Below are 14,080 nucleotides of genomic sequence, written 5' to 3'. Positions count from 1 at the left end.
CGAAGAAGGGTAGTGCTGGTAAGCAATTAACTTGTGCTAAAAATGGTGCAATCAATAACGGCTAAAATAAACATTCAAAATGTGTTTCAATAATCGTATTTGACAAAATATGTGTTTATATGTATGTCATTTTATTAAAACTTCTTTTCCACTAATTATGTTATTTCGTAATGTACTAAATAACTGTAGCCGGGAACGCGCTCATTCCTTTAATACTTTCCAGCACTGCGCAACAGCTGGTAAAACAACCAAAACAAGAACCCAGAAAGACGCATTTTATTTAATTTAAGTGGAAAGTGGATTAAAACAAACTGAGCACAATGGCTCGTGGTGCAGAAAAATCGGAATTTAGTTTCCCTGCCTGCTGGGAAGACAGCAAAGTTATGCAAATTCGGTTCGCAACGTTTCGACCGCGTCATTTAAGTATTGAGGATTATGACACAAAGATGAAATTCTGGAAAGATCTTGTAACGCAATACCTCAAGTTTTGGGGCCGAGTCACGTTCAGTTTGCGGGATCTGCAACTGAATTTCATGAGAGGAGACCAACTGCCTGCCTGTCTGGATACAGTGATATCGGAGATGCATCAGCAGAAACAGATCCGACCGCGCACAGAGTACGATAATGATCCAGCAAATACTTGGAGTGGCTGGCTGATGAACAGCCTGGTGAAGCGTCCTTTATCCTGGAGCTGGCTCAAGATAAAGCACAGCGTTGTGGGCGAGGATATGGAGGCGTCGACACTAGTGGAATGGATACATCTGGGGGTGTTAAATGTGAGGAAAACACACAATAAATGTACTTGCTTTTATTAACCTGTGGCTCCTTTACTCGCAGGACATTTGCGAACTGATGATTAAGAAGCTACTGCCCGAGAACCGAGGAAAACTTTTCCATTTCGATGCGTTCAAGTCGCTGTGTGATGTCCATCAGATTCGCATCCATACAGAGAAAGATATCTTTGCCTGCCTGATCTCCCTGCATGTCCGTCAACTGGTTGGGTTGGAGTTCAAAACGGAAAAGCAAGTGCGCAGCATTCATTTAATCAAAATACCATGTAAGTGCTCAGTTACTGACCTTAAGAGAATGGCTAATAATCCATAACTTTAATGCAGTCAAGGAAACGGACGATCTCAACATCAATGAGACCGATCATGCCGTGCACAATCTACAGATCACACAGGCAGATCTACTGAAGCAGCTGGAGAACCTGGAGGAGGAAATCAAGGCGAACGACGAAAAGGCTCGTCAGTACATAAAAGAGAACAAGCGGCAAATGGCCAAGACGTACCTTCGCAAGCGGCATCTGGTGGAAAAGAATCATGGTAGAGGACATTTTCCCCTTGGCCTTGGCTGCAGCTCTTTAATTTCTGTTGTGCTTTTTCAGAGCGTCGCAGCATTGCCCTGCACAACATTGAGTCTCTTCTGTCCAGCGTGGATGAGGCGCAAAACAGTGGCGTGGTACTCGATGCATATAAAATTGGCTCTAGTACCCTGCAAAAAGTTCTTTCCGACTCTGGCCTCAAGTACGACAGTGTCGATGAAGTGCTGGCCGATGTGCGAGAAACCCTGGAACAGCACAGAGAAGTTCAAGATGTGCTGTCCAATAGCACCGTAGATCCCACTGCCAGCCAGGAAGATGATCAGCTTGAAAATGAACTGCGTGAACTGTGTGGGGAAGCTGCCACAGTTCCCCAGAAATCGAATGCAGCCGCGAGCAACAACAACGACAGATTTGAGGTTGTAATTAGCGATCAAGAGATGATCGAAATGTTGGCAAACCTTGAGGTTGAAGATGGTAGTGTATCGGTATCGAGCACCAGAACCTTGAAGCAACTGCAGAAGTCTTAAAAGTGCATATAAATTTAAGTTAATGTTTTATTGTATATTTATAGTCGGTTTTTATTATAATTTGTATTTAAGTTGTGCCACAAATCGCTTCTTTTTTCGATTGGTGTATTAAAAAAAGATTCAGCATGCAATTTACGTTTATAATTTGCTTTATTCTATATTCATTCTGTACAAAATGCATCCTTATCATAGACTATGGCTTATGGCTATGGCTAGACAAATGTTTCCACAAGTAGGAATTCGAAAATACACGCGACATACATGCACTAGGTATGTCTTATTCCTATCCATTATAGTATCAGATACAGAACGAGAAAAGTGTACATCCAATATATTGTAAGGCAATAAAGCGAAATGCTTCGCATCGCCCGAGGTGCATGTTCATGTACCATGCTTTGCATTTGCATTTTACATACATATATGTATAGGCGTATAAATATAAGAAATCAAGCACTTTTCAAAATGCTTCTTTGTTCTGGTTCGGCCTTTATATATATATATATATATATATCTACATATATATATACATATGTACTTATATATGTATAAATCTAATAATCACTAAGGCAAATTTGCGCTCCTATGTATTGCAGACACGCCATTCCCAGTCCCAGTCCCTGTCCCATAGGGTTTGTTATGTGTGGATTTGGAAAAGTATCAAAATACTTAAAATCGTACAGATAAAGCAAATCAGTACCGGCAGGATGACAATAAAACGCAGTGATCTGTAATTATAAACAAAAGAAATTAGCTGAAACGAAGATTCTTTCCTTATGCTCCACTCACCTTCCTTGCCCTAAGGCTGGGTGTCAGAGATTCAGATCCATGTCAGCCTCAAGATCAATGTGATTCATCGAGTTAGCCGTGCTATTGAAGATTTGATTATCGGATGTGCTGTTGTTGCCCGTTGGCCCCGCTGTGGTCCCGCTAATGTCTGCGCCCGTACCCCGCTTCGATTTACCTAGCAGCCAGCAAGAGAACACTTTTTCCCAATTGTTGCACATTAATTATCACGAAGATGGATTTGAGTTTTTTGCATGAGAGAGCAAGGAAATTATAAGGAAAGGAAAGTCATAACAAAACCTCAGAACCGCTCAAACTTGAATACAAACCATCCACAAATTGTGTGTGCTAAACTTTCCCTTTGCTTTTGGGTGATGTTGGTATGTGGGATGTGTGTGGCAGAGATATAATGAAGTGTGTGTTGTGACTCCACTTACCTCCTGTAAAGCACAGACAGCCCTCGTCGTCGCTGGGCGAGTCACGGCGCGAGCTCTTTAGCTTCACTTCCTTGCTCAGCTCGTTTAAACAGCGCTGATAGTAGTCGTAATCCTTTAGATACCACACGGGAGGCCAGCGATGTTCCCGCAAATATTCTTGATTATCCTGATGCAGCGCCTTCAGGCCCTTCAGTGAGAACTTACAAATAATGTTGTAATTGACGCACAGATACGACATGCACCATTCAGCCAACTGATGTGCGTTGTGCAGCTAAAAAAGGAACGTGCGATTGGTAAAGTATTTAAGATTTTGGGAGTGCTGCCGGTTACAGACCTTTACAGGCTCCAGCAACTTTAGGCAATGATCCACTGTCTCATTAGTTTCGTTCTGTGAAATTAATGTGAGATCCTCGATGACTCGGCACTCAACTAAATTGAGCAGACGCGGCAGGCATAATCGGTTGGCTAGCTCTAGCAGATTGAGACATTTGACGGCCGAAATGGGTGGAATCTGATCAGTATACAGATAGCACAGTAGCTTATGGAATGTGTAGATTGTAACGCCAGGGAATACGATCTAAAAAAAAAGACACACAACGAGACTTGAGCTTGTTAATACACACAAAGTTCTATGACTACTGAATCCTCATCTTCGACTCTTACCACATTGGAATGGGCTTCGCGAAAGTCACCCAACAGCATGGCGCGCATCACGTCGCAACGTCCAACCAGCACAGCTCGGTGTGCCTGTTAAATAACAACATTTAAGTTAAGTTAAGTTAGGATCCACGTATTTACCTTCATTAAACCATCATCCAACTCGAAGGTGACATCGCTGAAGCAGCCATCACCAATGCAATGACGCTCTAGACTTTCTTTGATGCGCTGAAATGGACAGAAGAAAGTGAGCTAAATGCCAACAGTCTGTATTATTCAGCAGTCACAGCTTACAAGACAAATGTGCGGATTTGGATCATCACTGGAGGAGCTGTCCATAACAGTTTGTGGCTTGGACAAAAGTTGCGTCAGTTGCGGCAGTTCTAACAGATCGGCAGCATCCCTTATTTCCTGTAGGTAAGCGCTCAATCGTTTTAGATTGTAAGCTTAGAGGTTCAATTGTTGCTGGACTTACCTGCAGATTGTTGCAGCCCTTGTCAATGGTGCCCGTGTATATAAATCTGAGGCATTGGTACAGTGCCTGGGGCGAGATGAGTTTGCTGAGTGTCACAATTGTTTGCAGTCCATTCACGCCACGCTGATTCTCCACCTGCATCAGGCGTATGCTCTGCAGCACAGGATGGTGCAGCTCTCTGTACAGATCATTGGAATGCTTTGACTCTACCAGCGGCAAGGCCTGATAGCTAGAGCGTCGCTTCAAGTGTTCCCACATGCTGGAAAGGCAAGAAAGTTATTTAAATGCTCTGAATTCAAGCAGAACTATCGTCACATACCGCTGTGTACGGGACTCGTAGCGTATAAGAGATTCCGTGTCATCGTTAAAGTCCGCTATGGTCGCCTCACCGAACGTTGAGCTGACCATACTGGACTCGCTGCTGCTGCGACCGCCCATGTCGCTCAGCTCTGTGCTCAGGAGACGCTGGAATGTGCTGGAGGCCGCAGATAGCATAAACCGATGCACGGCAAACTTTGTGCCACCTGCCACTACCAGAATGAGGTCTGTGTAGGCTTGCGACAGGAACATGTTGTAGATGTCCTGCCTGTAGTGTCCCACCATGACGGTGACCTCTGGTGGCGGCGGTTTTGGTGGCCGAAATGGTGCCTGCAGCAGGGGTTTCTGCACCTTCTTCAGGTTCGTCATCCAGAACCGCTGCTGCCGTCGGGCAATTAACGCCGAACGGATGGCGTTCTCAAACACTTCATTGACGCCAAAGTACGTAAAGACACTGGTCTCGTAGTAGGCAACGCCCAGCTCCTTGGCCACAGCACGCGCCTCGTCCGGCATGACCAGATCGCTCTTTAGAGCAGCCCTAAAATGATCAAGGGCTAAGCGCTGGAACTTTTGCTTGAATTGTGTTGAGCTTCCTACCTTACAAAGGTTCCCTTTTCACCAAAATATGAGAGATAATTCTCATCGCGGTACATGTAGCGAAGATCGTTCTTGCAGCCCACAAGTATTACGGGCACATCGGGACAGAAGCGTCGAATTTCCGGATACCACATAACCTTGCAGTTTCGCAATGAAATGGGACTCGCAATGGAGAAGCACAGCAGCACCACATCGGATCTGGCAAAGAGAAGCGCAAAAGATAAGATACAGCTCTGAATTTCGAATCATTCATTGACCAACCGTCCGTAAGCAAACCGTCGGTCTTTGTCATGATCGCCAAATGTGTCCCACAGTCGCAGCGAAACATTCACTCCATCGACCACCTCCCATGACCTTTCAAGTACCTTGAATGCAATGAAAGAATTATAAGGGAAAGGCATACAACGTACGATTGGAACTTACGTCTTTGTATATGCGATACTGATCGATCGCCCACACGGTTGGTACATGCGTGGAAAGCAGCTGCGAGAGCGAAACATGCTTGTTGCAGGCTCGTGCACAGATAAGTCGCGTCTTACCCACTGCTGTGTCTCCCACCAGTACGCACTTAACCAGCTCTTGATGGGGCTGTTCGTTATCCATGTTCGACAAGCAAGCCAACTGGAAGGAAGGGTTCTGTCTGTACTCCCGCGACTGTGAAATATACATCAAATATTATTTCTCACTGTAAATATGGTAGATGGTTACTGTTTTTATGAACATTTTGCAATGCGGAATACAGGCTTTCTTTTCCTTATTTGGTGTAATTATATTAACAGAAGAAAATCAATTTTCGGCATATGCTAATCAGCTGAAACGCTGCACGGTGGGGTGTGCTTTCATCACTAGAGTAATAATTTTACCTGTTCTGCTGTTGGTTTCTGTTTTGCAATGGAAACCAGTAAAAGGCGTAAGAATCTTTCCATCAAGTTGGGATATTTTTGTTGCTTTACAAATTCGATTCAGATTGGATAAATTCGAGGCCTTGTGCTAAGTTTTTATTCAACAATCTCGTGAACTCGAGATATGCTAATTAATTAATTACACACAGACGCAAGTAAGAACGAGAAAGTCGATATTCCCGACTAGAGAAATACACCGAAATTAAAAAAAAAAGGATTTATTTTGTATTTTGGGATACTGGTAAAGCCATACGACATGCATTTCTAAATGATTTTATACTATAAACTGGCAATGCATTGACCCCTGCCCAGGCATCGGAGCAGCTCTTTTCGTCTTTAATTGAATTTAATTGGAACTGCAATAACAATATCTGGGCTCAAATCAGAGCGACAAAGAGACCGCACACACACCCCATGTGTAAAATCTCCATCCGATCTTGAGATGGAGAGTTTTCAGTCTATTTTTTTGGAATGGGAACAATGAAAATGAAGTCCATACAAAGGCAGACGCAATCTATTCAGCTACGTTTAAAGTTTATTAAAATACTAGTACTATTAGTTTGGAATAAATTAATGCGAATCAATTGATAATGGCAGAAAAACAAGAAGAACATCCCTTAAGGGCCTTCACTTCACTTGATTTGTTTTTTTTTTTTGGCACAATCTTGACGTATAATTGTAATTTATAAAGACGAGTGCGTCAAGTAAATAATATTATCGCAAATTACGCCAGAGGAGATAGCAATTAAAGAGGTCGGTCGCTTGCATTGTCAACTCAACAAAGATGATAGCAAAAATAGCTTAATTACGGGTAATCTAGGTTTAATTTAGTTGAAAATCCAGCGACGATTCTGTTCTCAGACGGAAAGATAGGGTATCGAAAGGGTCTTAGTCATGCCTCATGCTCTGATTGCCATCTTTTCGTGAATGCCGAAATGTCTCCTTTTTATTTTGCTTGCCTATTGATTTTCTCTTACCCCCCCAACACACACACACGCACACACAGCACGAGCACGAACCCACACAGACATGGCGCACCTACACCAACACAAGTGTATGTGGATCTTAAAGCTCCCTCTCACACTCGCGCTCTCCGCTCCAATGCTCTGCTGGTGGGGTTTTCTTAGGGAAATCTTGGGGAACAGTTGAAAATATCCATCCCCCGGCCACGACCATCGTACATGCAATGCAATGCATTAAATTAGTTACAACTTTTATGAAGCCGCAAGCCCCAAATGTGACATTCACTTGCACTTTTTCGCACGCATTACCTTTGTGTGGGTGCACGGTGAATAAACAATTTGTATTGGCAATTGATTTGCCTGTCGGTCCAGCTGGACGATTAGCAACTATATAAATGAGTTACAGTGAACACATACCTTGAGTTGACTGCCTCACAGGCTCAAATTTTATGCGTTTGGCCCAATGTTCTTACTTTTGCGTATTGCACTTATTATCAACACACACACTGAAGCACAACATTTCTACAACAAATTGCCACTAATTTTGGTACCAACACATAAACCACAACACAGATCTTGGTTAGACGCGATTCACGGTAAGAAAAATGCCATCGTTGAGTTGCCGCTGCACTGTAGTTGACTCATTAGGTTGTGGGCCGGATCGAATCGAATAAAATGAATAAAATGCAGTTAAAGCCCGCAAAATCTAGTGCGCGTTTGACGGCAACCAGCCAGTGTTGGACAAGGCGGCGTGACAGGGCTGGCACATGAACAGGGTGACCGTATACTTTGACGTCAAAACTTAGCTAATAGTATATTTGCGGTCGCCGGTATTTAGAGAGGTATATTTCATATGATTGCTCGGTATATTACGGTATAGGTCCGGCCACACTGACGTTTTTGTTGTTGCGAAACAAATAGTGCAATTATTTAGCAGAATTTCGATTTATATTCAATTTAAATTGAAAACGGAGAGAAGTCCTTCCCATGGGCACTAGTGAAAGCCGGAAAGAACTTGATAGATACTCCACTCAATGTATTTTTCCTGTAGCAAATCGATTTTCACCATCACAGCTCTTCTAAGTCGTCGGTTCGTTGCGTGCACCCCATCAGAGTAGGCCAAGTTTTAAACTAATTCCGATTGACAGGTTGAATTCACAACAGACAAAGATTATATTTGCTCAGCGATCGATAGGTTCGTTTGCCAAATCCAAGATGACTGCGGGCGAGACAATTTCCCAAAAACTATCACCGAAGAAGCCTGAGCAAATGGAGCCAATTCTGCGGTAAAGTAACAACTGTTTGCCGATGATCTCACTCACCAATATATATTATGTATCCTGCAGCTTGAACAACATCGAGAAATCGCAGCAGGACACCCGCGACTATCGTGGCCTTCAATTGGAAAATGGCCTCAAAGTGCTGCTCATCAGTGATCCAAACACCGATGTGTCAGCGGCTGCCCTCTCCGTTCAAGTGGGGTATGTGTATGCAGCGCGAGAAGGGAGGATTTGATTTGTTAATTAGTTTATGCCGTGTCAATTGCAGCCACATGTCTGACCCACAAAATCTTCCCGGCCTGGCTCACTTCTGCGAGCACATGCTGTTCCTGGGCACCGAAAAGTATCCGCACGAGAATGGCTACACGACGTACCTCTCGCAGAGCGGTGGCAGCAGCAACGCCGCCACCTATCCCCTCATGACGAAATACCACTTTCACGTGGCACCTGACAAGCTGGACGGAGCCCTGGATCGCTTTGCCCAGTTCTTTATTGCTCCCCTGTTCACGCCCAGTGCAACAGAGCGTGAGATTAATGCTGTAACTATTCAACTGCATCCTCGAATTCATCCTAAAATTGACACTAACAAAACAATATCCTTGCAGGTCAATTCGGAGCATGAGAAGAACTTGCCCAGCGATCTGTGGCGCATTAAACAAGTGCATCGGCACTTGGCCAAGCCGGATCATGCGTATAGCAAGTTCGGTAGCGGCAACAAGTCGACGCTCTCCGAAATACCCAAATCCCTGAAGATTGATGTGCGCGAGGAATTGCTTAAATTCCACAAAGAGTGGTACTCTGCCAACATCATGTGCCTGGCTGTCATTGGAAAAGGTAAAGATGAGCTCCAAGGACAAATTGGAAATACAAAATAAATTCTTACAGAATCTCTGAATGAACTGGAGAGCATGGTCATGGAGAAGTTCTCCGAAATTGAGAACAAAAATGTGGATGTGCCGGAATGGCCACGTCACCCGTATGGCGAGGATCGTTACGGACAAAAGGTGAAAATAGTTCCCATCAAAGATGTTCGCTCGTTGACGATGAGCTTCACCACAGACGATCTAACAAAGTTCTACAAATCGGGCGTAAGTTTAAGGTACCACAAGCGTGTGGCTCAAGCACAGAAAGGCACTGCTATAATTGTTTTTTCTTACAGCCCGACAACTACTTGACGCACCTCATCGGCCACGAGGGCAAGGGCAGCATATTGTCTGAGCTGCGACGTCTCGGCTGGTGCAACGAGTAAGACACGACATCCACAGGTGCACTCAATATTTACATATTTTGGTTTCTTGCAGTCTTATGGCCGGACATCAGAACACCCAAAACGGCTTTGGCTTCTTTGACATTGTGGTGGACCTGACACAGGAGGGCCTGGAGCATGTGGATGATATTGTTAATATAATATTTCAGTATTTGCGCATGCTGCGCGAAGAGGGACCCAAGAAGTGGATATTTGACGAGTGCGTCAAGCTAAATGAAATGCGCTTTCGCTTCAAGGAAAAGGAACAGCCCGAGAACTTGGTCACACATGCCGTTTCCTCCATGCAGATATTTCCGCTGGAAGAAGTTCTCATTGCACCATATTTGAGCAACGAATGGCGACCAGACTTGATCAGCGGCCTGCTGGATGAGTTGATACCCTCCAAAAGTCGCATTGTAATTGTTAGCCAAAGCTTTGAGCCAGCCTGTGACCAGGCAGAGCCGTACTACAAAACCAAGTACGGATTGGAACGCATACCCACGGATATTGTGCAGGTATGTCGTGGTCTGTCCTCCCATTTATTCCTGTAGATAATGTGTGATTTGTTCTTGCAGAGCTGGGAAAAGTGTGATCTGAATGAGAATCTTAAATTGTCACTGCCAAACAGCTTTATACCAACCAATTTCGATATTGCCGATGTGCCCAGCGATGGACCCAAGCATCCGACCATCATACTGGACACACCCATACTGCGCGTGTGGCATAAGCAGGACAATCAGTTTAACAAACCCAAGGCGTGCATGCGGTTCGACATGTCCAATCCGATTGCCTCCCTGGATCCACTCAATTGCAATCTAAACCATATGATGGTTATGCTCCTGAAGGATCAACTCAACGAGTATCTGTACGATGCAGAGTTGGCCAATTTAAAGCTGAATGTTGTGGGCAAGTCAGGTGGCATTGATGTGCGTAAATGTACATTCCCTTGTTAGCATTTTAATTATGAAAAAATTCTTTTGCAGTTCACAATTCATGGCTTCAGTGACAAGCAAGTAGTGCTTCTGGAAAAACTCCTGGATCACTTATTTGATTTTCGTGTGGATGAGAAACGTTTCGATATATTGAAGGAGGAATATGTTCGATCATTGAAAAACTTTAAGGCCGAGCAACCGTATCAGCATTCCATCTACTATTTAGCTTTGCTATTAACCGAAAATGCTTGGGCGAATGTTGAGCTATTGGACGCTATGGAACGTAAGTAACTGCTATGCGATTAAACTGCTTTCTTTAACCATCTTTTTCTTCGGCAGTTGTTACCTTTGATCGGGTAAATAACTTTGCCAAAGAGTTCTTCCAACGCCTGCACACAGAGTGCTTTATTTTTGGTAATGTGACCAAGCAGCATGCCACCGAGGTGGCTGGTCGCGTCAACAAACGCGTGGAGGCCACCAATGCCTCTAAGCTACCCATTCTTGCCCGTCAGATGCTCAAGAAGCGCGAGTATAAGCTTTTAGCTGGTATGTCACATAGATAAAGATGTTCAAAATCCACTTTGAAACGTTTATTTTTTTACTTTCAACAGGCGACAGCTATCTTTTTGAAAAGGAGAACGAGTACCACAAGAGCTCCTGCACGCAGCTCTACCTGCAATGTGGCGCACAAACGGATCACACAAACATTATGGTTAATCTAGTCTCCCAGGTGCTGTCCGAGCCCTGCTACGACTGTCTGCGCACCAAGGAACAACTCGGCTATATTGTCTTTAGTGGCGTACGCAAAATAAATGGCGCCAATGGAATACGCATCATTGTGCAGTCCGCTAAGCATCCGACGTTTGTCGAAGATCGTATCGAGAACTTCCTGCAGACATATTTGGTAAGCAAACTACACCATTATTTATGTGTTTTATTGTTTGTTAAGTAATTGTTTACCCCAGCAAGCAATTGAGGATATGCCTTTGGATGAGTTCGAGCGACACAAAGAGGCGCTGGCCGTCAAGAAGCTGGAGAAACCGAAGACTATATTCCAGCAATTTAATCAGTTCTATGGGGAAATAGCCATGCAAACGTATCACTTTGAGCGTGAGGAGGCTGAGGTTGCCATCCTACGCAAGATCACAAAGTCCGACTTTGTGGATTATTTCAAGGTGACATTTAGTTATTTATAAGTGCGGTTCAAAAGCTAAAAACCCATTTAAACTTTGCAGAAATTCATAGCCAAAGACGGTGGCGAACGTCGCGTTCTGTCCGTGCACATTGTGTCCAAGCAACCGGAGGAGAATGCAATCGAGTCCAAGAAGGAAGAGCCACTGGAAATCACAAATATGGACCGTCACAAGTGCATCAGCGACATTGTGGCCTTCAAGTCGTGCAAGGAGCTATATCCGATCGCGTTGCCATTCCTCGACATCAAGGCCAAGGGTGCACGCAGTAAATTGTAAACTTCTTCAATAATATATATAAAGTAGAGTATGCGGTTTTGGTCTCTCTTTGATTTAATAACTCAACCGAATAAACACATTTTATTTCGTCACTCACAAATACAATATAATCTGTATTAACAGCGTGTTCTGCTTGATGTACGTGCTGCCCAAAAGTGCACTGTTCGGTATGGAAAAGCTCGTCTCCAGTTTGGTCAGTTCCTGTGAGCCGAGATCCTTTGCCTTTCGGTGGCTGTAATTCTGATCCAGTATGGAGATTTTGTGCTTGAATGGCGTGTCGTCTGTCCAATGCTTCATCGTCTTGAATATTCCGCCCATGTCTAAGGCAATGTTCTTCTGGTCGCCTGGTGGAAGAATTTGCGCATAGCCCAGCTGTAGGTTCAGCATTTCGCGATTTAAATAGTGAAAGGTGCAACGCAGTTGAAGGGATTTGCCTCTGATGCTAAACACAGGACTGTTGACAGTGCTCGTTGAAAGATCTTCAATTCTGCTTGTGAAATTATCCAACTTCCAGTAGTAGGTAAACAGTTTAAAGTCCTGGTCAGCCAGCATGGTATTGTTGAACTTATTGACCTCCTCATCTCGCACTCCCTGCATGACCTTTTGCCTCGTTGCCAACTCCTTTAGTATGGGCATCTTTTTAGTGCTGACTTTTGGTTCCATTGCCTTGAGGATTTCCTCCAGTTCGACATCATTTGATGGGACAGTTCTTTGTGTCACTGGTGGTGGAGGAGGTGGAGTCGGTTCAGCGACTATTTCCACCGAATTAGCCATTGCCACTTGCTCCAATAACCATTTTATTTCGCGTAGCTCCGCGTAAAGTTTTGTCTCGAGATTTCGAAAGGCCAAGTTCATTTCATCTAGTTGAGGATAAATTAATGTTAATCATTTCCATTTTATGTGAACTTATAGCCATAACTTACCCGATCCACAGACACCCTTTAGGGTCTTTGTAGTAACAGCTTCGGCAGATGCCTTAATCTCACCAGCGGTCACTGTACATACCGCTTTTTGGACCTCGCTGGGCAGCTCTGCGCTGTGCTCTGCATCGTTGTTGGTGCTGTTGACGGCATTCTCAACGTCTTCCACATGCGCCCAACTTGTGGAAAAGAGCGTGGCGGCACACGCCACACACAAGATCCAACCAAATGCGAGACCTTTTGAAGGCAACGAATTGGCTTTAGACATTACTAGTCAGTCCGTTGTGGCGGAGGCCTTAGCCAGAACTGTAGAAGAGATGAACGGCAAACGTTGACCAGCGGCAGAGCGAGAATATTTAGGGAACACTCCTACCTTGAGCTACTCGTTAAAACGATGACAGATGTTCCACATGGAATTATTGCTGTATGCGTGTCATATATTCTTGGACGTAGGTACTACTTTTAGAACGGGGACCCTCCCACCGAGCTCTAAAAATAGTGCTAATATTTACACACAAACAAAAACAAAAACGAGCAAGAAGAAACATGATTGAATGAATGGAACACTTTTGCACAGAATGTACGACTGGCTGCGAATTTTGACTGAATCCATGTCGACTCTTGCGCGTGCAATATTTTGTAAGTGTTTAAATGGCACGAGCCGAAAATACTAGCACAGCATCTGTGCGATTTCCGGATCCAATTGATGCAGGAATTTCTTGAAAGGTTTAACTAGTAAATATTTCCAAAATACAATTATTATTACCAAAATCAAAAGCTGTGGTCCAGGTTAGTTAGGATGACAGAAAGATCATTACAGATCGCTTGAAATAACTTTTATAAACATATTCTTATGCCTTCTGCTATATCTTTGTGTTTCGGGACACGTGTACCCTCAACAGTACGAAATCTAGCTATAATTTCTCCTAATATCTTATTAACAGAAGGACAATCTCTCCTCCATTCATAAGCTTGACCCATTAAGAGAATATTTCATATTTTAATCGCTTAACTTAAACCTGTTTTGTTTTTTTATTTTATATTTTTTATTTGTATTCAGTATTCACTCTTTCTCTGACTGTGAAAATTTGCTCCAGTCCCATGCATTTTATACCATAATTTGACTTTAAATTTAATTTTGATAGACTTCCGGTACTTTTGAATAATCATATTATCATTGAGGCGGCCACCCTACCCGCGTGGGTTTGCAATAAACATTTGGAATGTGTTCGTGTGTGTGTTAACATTTTT

The 14,080-nt window shown here is 43.7% G+C and overlaps 4 protein-coding genes across 5 annotated transcripts; 2 read left to right on the top strand and 2 right to left on the bottom strand.

Annotated features, from left to right (window-relative positions):
- Positions 1-220: 220 nt before the first annotated feature.
- LOC117588892 (charged multivesicular body protein 7) lies at positions 221-1,982 on the top strand. The gene is made up of 4 exons (XM_034280441.1): positions 221-776; positions 838-1,057; positions 1,116-1,325; positions 1,388-1,982. Exons 1-4 carry the CDS (start codon positions 321-323, stop codon positions 1,849-1,851), a joined length of 1,350 nt encoding a protein of 449 aa, XP_034136332.1. The 5' UTR covers positions 221-320; the 3' UTR covers positions 1,852-1,982.
- Positions 1,983-7,720, bottom strand: LOC117588885 (rho-related BTB domain-containing protein 1). Of its 2 annotated transcripts, none has more exons than XM_034280425.1 (13): positions 7,400-7,720; positions 5,542-5,772; positions 5,380-5,483; positions 5,119-5,316; positions 4,523-5,059; positions 4,204-4,462; positions 4,023-4,139; positions 3,870-3,956; positions 3,735-3,818; positions 3,406-3,648; positions 3,072-3,342; positions 2,638-2,812; positions 1,983-2,576 (listed from the first exon to the last, which is right to left on the bottom strand). In XM_034280425.1, the coding sequence occupies exons 2-12, from the start codon at positions 5,719-5,721 to the stop codon at positions 2,661-2,663; spliced, it is 2,232 nt and encodes a 743-aa protein (XP_034136316.1). In that variant the 5' UTR covers positions 5,722-5,772; positions 7,400-7,720; the 3' UTR covers positions 1,983-2,576; positions 2,638-2,660. The 2 variants fall into 2 exon arrangements, with proteins under 2 accessions (XP_034136316.1, XP_034136315.1); XM_034280424.1 differs by having other exon boundaries at positions 2,638-2,833; positions 7,400-7,719.
- Positions 7,721-7,882: 162 nt separating this feature from the next.
- On the top strand, positions 7,883-12,026 carry LOC117588882 (insulin-degrading enzyme). Its single transcript, XM_034280408.1, has 14 exons — positions 7,883-8,072; positions 8,131-8,268; positions 8,329-8,463; positions 8,531-8,801; positions 8,868-9,096; positions 9,148-9,350; positions 9,422-9,507; positions 9,564-10,023; positions 10,084-10,434; positions 10,492-10,723; positions 10,780-10,986; positions 11,052-11,344; positions 11,406-11,615; positions 11,676-12,026. The coding sequence occupies exons 1-14, from the start codon at positions 8,017-8,019 to the stop codon at positions 11,907-11,909; spliced, it is 3,105 nt and encodes a 1,034-aa protein (XP_034136299.1). The 5' UTR covers positions 7,883-8,016; the 3' UTR covers positions 11,910-12,026.
- Positions 11,931-13,581, bottom strand: LOC117588895. The gene is made up of 3 exons (XM_034280443.1): positions 13,203-13,581; positions 12,833-13,135; positions 11,931-12,769 (listed from the first exon to the last, which is right to left on the bottom strand). Exons 2-3 carry the CDS (start codon positions 13,095-13,097, stop codon positions 12,003-12,005), a joined length of 1,032 nt encoding a protein of 343 aa, XP_034136334.1. The 5' UTR covers positions 13,098-13,135; positions 13,203-13,581; the 3' UTR covers positions 11,931-12,002.
- Positions 13,582-14,080: the final 499 nt, after the last annotated feature.

This window comes from Drosophila guanche, unplaced genomic scaffold, assembly GCF_900245975.1.
Source record: "Drosophila guanche unplaced genomic scaffold, DGUA_6, whole genome shotgun sequence".
Taxonomy (NCBI): Eukaryota; Metazoa; Arthropoda; class Insecta; order Diptera; family Drosophilidae; genus Drosophila; species Drosophila guanche.
The sequence above is the reverse complement of the archived record's forward strand: the minus strand, read 5'-3'. Positions and strand labels throughout refer to the sequence as shown.

Coding starts and splice junctions, on each gene's coding strand:
- LOC117588882 (XM_034280408.1), top strand. CDS start 8,017: ATGTATTTTTCCTGTAGCAAATCGATTTTCACCATCACAGCTCTTCTA. Junction 10,435..10,491: donor GCAAGTCAGGTGGCATTGAT/GTGCGTAAATGT, acceptor ATTCTTTTGCAG/TTCACAATTCATGGCTTCAG. Junction 10,724..10,779: donor GCTATTGGACGCTATGGAAC/GTAAGTAACTGC, acceptor TTTCTTCGGCAG/TTGTTACCTTTGATCGGGTA.
- LOC117588892 (XM_034280441.1), top strand. CDS start 321: ATGGCTCGTGGTGCAGAAAAATCGGAATTTAGTTTCCCTGCCTGCTGG. Junction 1,058..1,115: donor TCATTTAATCAAAATACCAT/GTAAGTGCTCAG, acceptor ACTTTAATGCAG/TCAAGGAAACGGACGATCTC. Junction 1,326..1,387: donor TCTGGTGGAAAAGAATCATG/GTAGAGGACATT, acceptor GTGCTTTTTCAG/AGCGTCGCAGCATTGCCCTG.
- LOC117588895 (XM_034280443.1), bottom strand. CDS start 13,097: ATGTCTAAAGCCAATTCGTTGCCTTCAAAAGGTCTCGCATTTGGTTGG. Junction 12,770..12,832: donor AAAGGGTGTCTGTGGATCGG/GTAAGTTATGGC, acceptor ATCCTCAACTAG/ATGAAATGAACTTGGCCTTT.
- LOC117588885 (XM_034280424.1), bottom strand. CDS start 5,721: ATGGATAACGAACAGCCCCATCAAGAGCTGGTTAAGTGCGTACTGGTG. Junction 5,060..5,118: donor GAAAAGGGAACCTTTGTAAG/GTAGGAAGCTCA, acceptor TGATCATTTTAG/GGCTGCTCTAAAGAGCGATC. Junction 4,140..4,203: donor AGGGCTGCAACAATCTGCAG/GTAAGTCCAGCA, acceptor GCTTACCTACAG/GAAATAAGGGATGCTGCCGA.